The sequence below is a fragment of the Daucus carota genome, chromosome 2 (genome assembly GCF_001625215.2).
Source record: "Daucus carota subsp. sativus chromosome 2, DH1 v3.0, whole genome shotgun sequence".
Lineage (NCBI taxonomy): Eukaryota > Viridiplantae > Streptophyta > Magnoliopsida > Apiales > Apiaceae > Daucus > Daucus carota.
The window spans coordinates 56,818,538-56,825,391 of NC_030382.2; the positions used below are offsets into that span (position 1 = coordinate 56,818,538).

The following is a 6,854-nucleotide window of genomic DNA, read 5'->3' on the forward strand; positions in this document are numbered from 1 at the left end:
GCTACCAAGCCCGTTCTATTTTGGTACAAAGAGTCAAGATTGTCTTAGCATCTCGTTGAGGAAAAAATATCACTTACTTTATTTTAGTAGGTTATAATCGTATTTTGCACGGGTAAATTTTAATATCATTTTATAGTTTTATTTAATTTTATTTTAGTTTTTAAAATCTATTTAATATGATTTTTGAATAATATATATTTAATTTTACTTATATATGTGTATATTTATTATAGATACAAACATATAAAAATATGTGTATAATGAGATAATGAAATATTAATACTAAATCATTTTTATTTATGCTGACAAAAAAATATTTTTAATTATCAACCTTTTATTTGATATAAGAAACTTACATCTCTGACAATTTCTAAGACTAAGATTGAATTTTCGTCGAATTACCCTTTCTCGATATTAATTGGTTAGTCGGAAGGGATCGAACTCTAATTCTCCATGTAAAGTACATCGCTTACGAATGATATCACCGAGTATCAAGCACACTCAGAACACAAAGGCTAATTGTGCATCCTTAGCAAAAATTTCCATGAAATTTGGAAGAGAAAATGTACTAAACCCGGACAATAAAAGTAGTAGGTGGATAACAGATACTCCCTCCTTCGTCTCTTAATACTTTCCCGTTTGCCTTTATCATATTTGTCAATACATATTTTTTATTGTTAATATCTTTAATTTCGTATTAGTATTAAATATAAAATCTTCACCGTATTAAAGTACTCATTAATACGAATCCAACAAGATCACTCATGACTATATTTAGTGTAGTAGATTAGACGTAAATTAGTAATTTGTCTCATGTTATGAACAGTCCCGACATATCAAACAAGCAAAGTAAATAGAAACGGAGGGAGTACGAGTTACCAGAACTTGCCTAGTCTTAAGAGATTCTCACCAAATTATAAAAGAAAATAACAGAAGTGTACTATGATAGTGCGGCAGACTTATACCTCTGACTTGATGATCCCCAGTTAATAACAGAGCAATAGTATATTTATAAATTTACCAAAAACTCAATTCATATTATAAACAAACAATCATCTCCAAAACTCAATTACTAGTAGCATATGAAAGAATACCAACACTTTGAAATATAAAAGATATCCTTATCAGTATTTTGTTACTGGAATTAAGTTTATTAACTAACCGCGATGTCTTTCAGTGTATCATCACTGAAAATTGTAGAGTAGATCTAGCTGTTCAGAATACTGCACCCCGGAAGAAACATCTTCATTTGTTGATTGCTCAAGCATCGAAGGAGGGAATATCAGATGTTAAAATACAGTTTTCAAAATGATTTATATAAGCATAAGCCTGTTGCAATGACTACCAATCGAACACCTAAAAGTTGAACGCATTGTGATCATAAACCAAAGAGACAGGCAGATCAGAACTCATCATTCCAGGATTCATCAGAAGAGAGGAATAAGAAAACGCCTTGGCCTCTGCTTGTGCTCCTGAGTTGTAGTTACCAAATCGCCTCGAATCATCACAAAACTGTGGCTGCAATCCCATAGAAGTACAATGATCAAACATCGCATCTGGTTTGATCATAGCAATTGGCTGAACACAATAATTCATCTGATTCCTAACAATCGCCTCAGAATCATAATTGCTGCTATTACAATGCACTGAGTTCATCGTCGGTGGACATATGTAGTTTGGCTCCATCGTAAATTTTGGTTGAAAATTATTATCACCATTACTCCACGATCCATGATCAACTTCTAGGCTTGGGAAATCAATACTATCAGTTCCCGTCTTTATCCTTTTGTTCTTCATCAATCTCTGTCTCTTCAGATCATAAATCTTAATCTCCAAGTCATTAACCAAATCCCTCAACTCATGTTCCTTCATATTCTCAAACTTTGGATTCCATGTCGACAGCTTACAATCTTCCCTACTTTTCTTCTTCAGACTCGCCAAGTCCTTCTCAGCTTTCCTCGTCTTGTCCACAAAATAATTTGAAACACTGTAGACCACTTTCTTCTCATCCTCTCGATACTTATTTATCAGTTTTCGAGCAGTAGCGCCAGAATCAGACGACGAAGACCACATAAAATCTCCCGGATCATCATTGTTCTTATTTTCCCCTGCATTGATTATCATACAAGCATCAACTCCACAGAGGATTGATAATTCACGAGCCTTGTTTACGAGTCCGCTCCTTCGTTTCATGAATGACTTGCTGCACTTCTTCTTGTTTTCGATAAATTCTACTCTCCTGCTAGATCGTTTCATCTTTTCTGCACATTCAAGTGCTATACAATCAGTAATAAGCAATAAATTTCAGCATAATTTTAATGCAATAAAACATCTGATGGATTGAAAAAAAAAAAGAGTTTTTATATGAATTTAGTACCTTGAATGCCTCAAATTTCAATGGGGGATGATTATTTGAATAAACGACCAGATTATAAACGAGATTATAAGTTGAACAGAAGATCCTACTACAAATTGGATTTTGGTAATTAGTCTAATTTTTATCTTGAATGTCTCAAATTTAAATGGGGTGTGATTGTTATGAATAAACGAGATTATAACATTGTATATCTATAGTGTTGAGTATAAGATCCTATTACAAATTGGATTTTGATAATTAGTCTAATTTTTATTTAATGACAATTTTTTATAATTGATTAATCCCTTAGGCTTAAGATCCTATTACAAATTGAATTTTTTAATTACTAATTTTTAACTAATGATAATCTTTTACAGGGTTGATACTTAAGCCTTGTGATAACTGTAAAAAAAAAACAAATATTATAGCGTTAAGCAATTTCAATTTGTTGCTGATTGGCGATGTAACTTGTAAGGAGTCAAACTTTGACTTTTTTGAGCTGTATTTTTAGAAAAACAGTCCTAACTTAGAATCCAAAGTGGAATTATTAGTAAAAAATAATGATTATAAATGAGAAATTATTAGTAAAAAATGGTTTTATTTTATGTGTTTCAATAATTTTTTATTTACAAATATTTGGGTAAATTATTAATATAATAATTATTATTATAATTATTATTATTATAAATTGTCTTTTGAAGTGGTTATTTACATTTTTGTAGTATCAAATTTCAAAAATAAAGTTAAGTCATTAAAATAAGGTAGAATTTTCAGTTTTCTAAATACTAACTTAAAAATCGAATTGACTTGTAAATTTTTTATATGAATAAGTTGTGCATAGAACCTGGGCTATCCAAACACCATCGTTGATGTAGATTTAAATTATACTAAATATGCAAATATATTCGTTAATAAATCATGCTCAGAATTGTTGACAATCATTTTTTTTGTTTTTTTTGAAAAGTGTTGACAATCAATTTTGTTTTCAAGCTCGCTGACATAATCAATCAGAAAGTAACCACCACAACCATAAAACTAAACCTAATAGTAATATCTCCCTCCAAAGTAAAATTTTGCAATAGCACTATGTAAGCAATCCTAGTTCTAATCTAATCTGGGAAAAGTTATAAGAAAAAAGATTTCACACTTCAAATTTAATCAACTACAGCATCATACAAAAGACTGTGAAAATGAAGAGAATAGAAGCAGTGGGTTGAAAACTGAAACAGAACTTGCCTAGTCTCACGATCTGGCTCTACCAAGAGCAACAACGGAATCTCAAAACATTTCTAAACAAAACATTCAGCTAATATAGAAAAAGATAAATGCCACAAGAATATTTTGCAGGCGGAAGCTCATTTTATTTATAAAGTAGCAGCACAGGATTTGTTGATGAAATCAATATAAGCCTGAGAACTGCGAATTCTTGTAATGATTACAAAGAACATGATTCCCTTCAAATTAATGACCCCTCTAAGCACTAAACTCAAATCATTTGTCAATTTATGCACATCAATGACCTCCCTTCAAAACAACTCTGCTCAAACAAAGCGTGGCACTCAGTTATGGAAGAAATGGATAAACACCAAAACATAAAAGAAAATACCAAAAGTGTACTATGATAAGGCGGCAGCAAGATCCAAGGATGATTATAGAGAGAGCCCCTGTAACACCTCTGACATGATTATCCCCTCAATTTCATGAATTCTCAGTTGTAATTCGAATTTGTTGTGGTCGTTCAGGCTCACCATTTCGTCTCCAGAAAGCCCTCCTCCACCAAACCTCAAACCCTCTCTGTATGTTAGGGCAGTCCTCGCCAGAATTTAAAAAACGATCAAACCAAGACATTAAGATATCTTGTTGCCAGGCCAAAGGAAGAGTCAAAATAGTACTACTAAGGCCATCCTCAATTAAATGCCTGTCAAGGCCTTTCGATGCTCTTCTCATCCACCCAAAATCATCATAAAAGGGCACCAGCCATGTCTTCAAGAGTAAACACCTAGCATCCTTTGAAGCTAATAGCTGGCCCTTTCCGATTCCAACAAACAGCCTAGCTGTGACTGTGCTAATCTCATATCTGTGAATAGGAGGCACTTTTGAATGTACATCAGCCAGATCAGACTGTGCTGCCCATGTTTTCAAAAAGTCTTCAGCAATCTGTCTGTCAATCAAAATGTCCAAAATCCAACGCAAATTATCTGCTTGCCGAGCTATCTGACCCGCATCTTGTAAATCTGCTGCTGCAACCCGTAAAAAGTGATGACGAAGCAACTGCAGGCACCCATCACAAGCAGAATACAATGATTCTTTTCTCAAATCATTATGAGATGAATTCTCGTGGAGCATTTTTGACACCAGTGCCTTCATTTCTCGCCTAGCTTTCTCATCTTTCCCTTCAAGAACTACATGTAAAAGCTTAAGAATAACTTCCTCACTTTCATTTCCCTCCTCAACCCCTGCTGTGACATCAGCACATACCCTCTTTAAAACTTCGCCAGCACCAACTGCCTCAAGACGTAGCTCTGACAGTAGAGAAGCCACCTTTTCTTCCTCATCCTCAGCCCATGGAGCAGCCTCCAAGTATTCCAAACAAGACAAAACCCCAGCATCAAACCCAATTGCGGCCGAAACCTATTTCACAACCATCATAGCCAAAATAATTAAAACCTAAACACACTATTTTCATTACAAGAATTAATTTATACTTATATATCTTTGTTGTTCATTTAATCTAGTCTCCCACAACAGGTACCAATAGTTTTAACTTGTCCATACAACTTCTTTCATCGAACTAACAATATTCATGTTCCATCAGTATGTTCTATCTATACACAACTCATTATCTGTAGATTACCCTTTACCAACTATGTAAAAATTACGTGTACAGCCCTACAAATTCTAATTCTCAATTCCATTAAGGATATAATAACACTCTAAGAAAACTACCTTCAAGATTCCAAGTTCAAGTAGACCAATAGACACAATCATACTACCCTACAAAGGTTGATTCTTTGTTCAAGCACGCCAAGAGATTCAATTCTACAACACCTAAACTCTTAATCAACTTTTGCATTTAGATACAATATAAGAATATCACCTTCAAGATTCTTATTAAGTGCTCCTATGGGTACAATCCCCCAAACCATTATATTTTGTTTATGTGCATCTATAGATACAATCCTACAGAACTCAATTACCTATAGGTACTACCCTACGGAACTTAGTTCTTTATTCAAGTGAATCTAAAATCAGAATCCCACGAAGTTCAAATCTCGATTCAGATAAACTAAAAGGAAACAGCACAAAAAACATCATTAGTACCTTCAAAATTCCGAGAACTTTCGGAACATCTTCCTTCAAAAGCTTCTTCCTCAAATCCTTACAATACATTAACCTAATAGTCTCAATATACACCTCAATATCATCACAATCCGCAATCTCCACAATATACGGACTACAGTTCTTCACCTGCTTACTCCACCTATCCGAAATCTTGACCGCGAAAAACCGGCTATGAGCCACCAAAATCTGTCTATGCACATTCATGGTCACACTCAAATTATCCTTAGAGCTCAATGTGAGCTTCACATCACTACTATCCGGGTCATTAAACTGCGAATCGGGGCTCCGACACGACAAGAGATTGTAAATTCTCTGTTGAATTAGGGCTTGCTTATCTCGTTCGGGCAAATTAGATTTAGGGGTGATTGGGATTTGAGTTCTGGAGAGAGTGTCGGGTTCATTGGCCATCATTTCGAAAAGGGTCGGGCTGGATCGGGTCAGTTTGTCCGAAGAAGGCGGCGGCGACATGGGGTTTAAGAGGCCGGCGGTGAGGGCGGAGTTGAACTTGGAGAATGAGGAGGGGTAGTAGTCTGGGGTGGGGCCAGCGGGGAGGGTGGTGGTGGGGTCCATGATTTGGTAGATGGTGGTGGGGGAGTAGCGGATGTTGAGATTTGATGGGGAGGGAGACATGGTGGGAGAGGGGGGAGAGTTGGTGGCGGAGGAGAGGATGGTGGTCTCGCGAAAACGACGGCGTTTGGGTTTGATAGGTTGGGTTTGGAATTTGAGGTGTGCTGAAGAGGTTGTCATGTGTTTAAGAGAGAGATGTTGATGACAAGTATTCTAGGATCGTGTGATATAAAGAAATGACTGATTCATGAAGCACAAAACATATCAGAGATTCAAGTTTTCACCAAAGAGTGATATTCATTATACTTGTCTGCATAACACACTGAATAACAAGCACCTTATAGATGAGTGCTTTACTACATGACAAAAGACAATAACGGTAAATGATCCTGACCATACATTACTAACAGATATAGTACTAGGCTGTTGGACAAAATGCAGCAAATGTTCTAACAGAAATAGAAAGGGACAAAAGTAAATATGCCAAAATATTTGATTAATAAGTGTCCCTTCAATACGCCCCCTCAAGCTGGTGATGCTGAAGATTTGAAGGATCCCAGCTTGCTGACATGTTGGAGATGAGTCTTGA

At 35.4% G+C, this 6,854-nt stretch overlaps 2 protein-coding genes across 2 annotated transcripts; both read right to left on the minus strand.

Moving 5' to 3' along the window:
* Nucleotides 1-1,166: 1,166 nt before the first annotated feature.
* LOC108208611 (agamous-like MADS-box protein AGL31) lies at nucleotides 1,167-2,257 on the minus strand. The gene has a single exon (XM_017379144.2). It carries the CDS (start codon nucleotides 2,254-2,256, stop codon nucleotides 1,357-1,359), a length of 900 nt encoding a protein of 299 aa, XP_017234633.1. The 5' UTR covers nucleotide 2,257; the 3' UTR covers nucleotides 1,167-1,356.
* A 1,438-nt stretch (nucleotides 2,258-3,695) lies between these two features.
* On the minus strand, nucleotides 3,696-6,495 carry LOC108209711 (BTB/POZ domain-containing protein At1g63850). The gene is made up of 2 exons (XM_017380769.2): nucleotides 5,678-6,495; nucleotides 3,696-4,987 (listed from the first exon to the last, which is right to left on the minus strand). Exons 1-2 carry the CDS (start codon nucleotides 6,443-6,445, stop codon nucleotides 4,055-4,057), a joined length of 1,701 nt encoding a protein of 566 aa, XP_017236258.1. The 5' UTR covers nucleotides 6,446-6,495; the 3' UTR covers nucleotides 3,696-4,054.
* Between the last annotated feature and the right edge of the window lie 359 nt (nucleotides 6,496-6,854).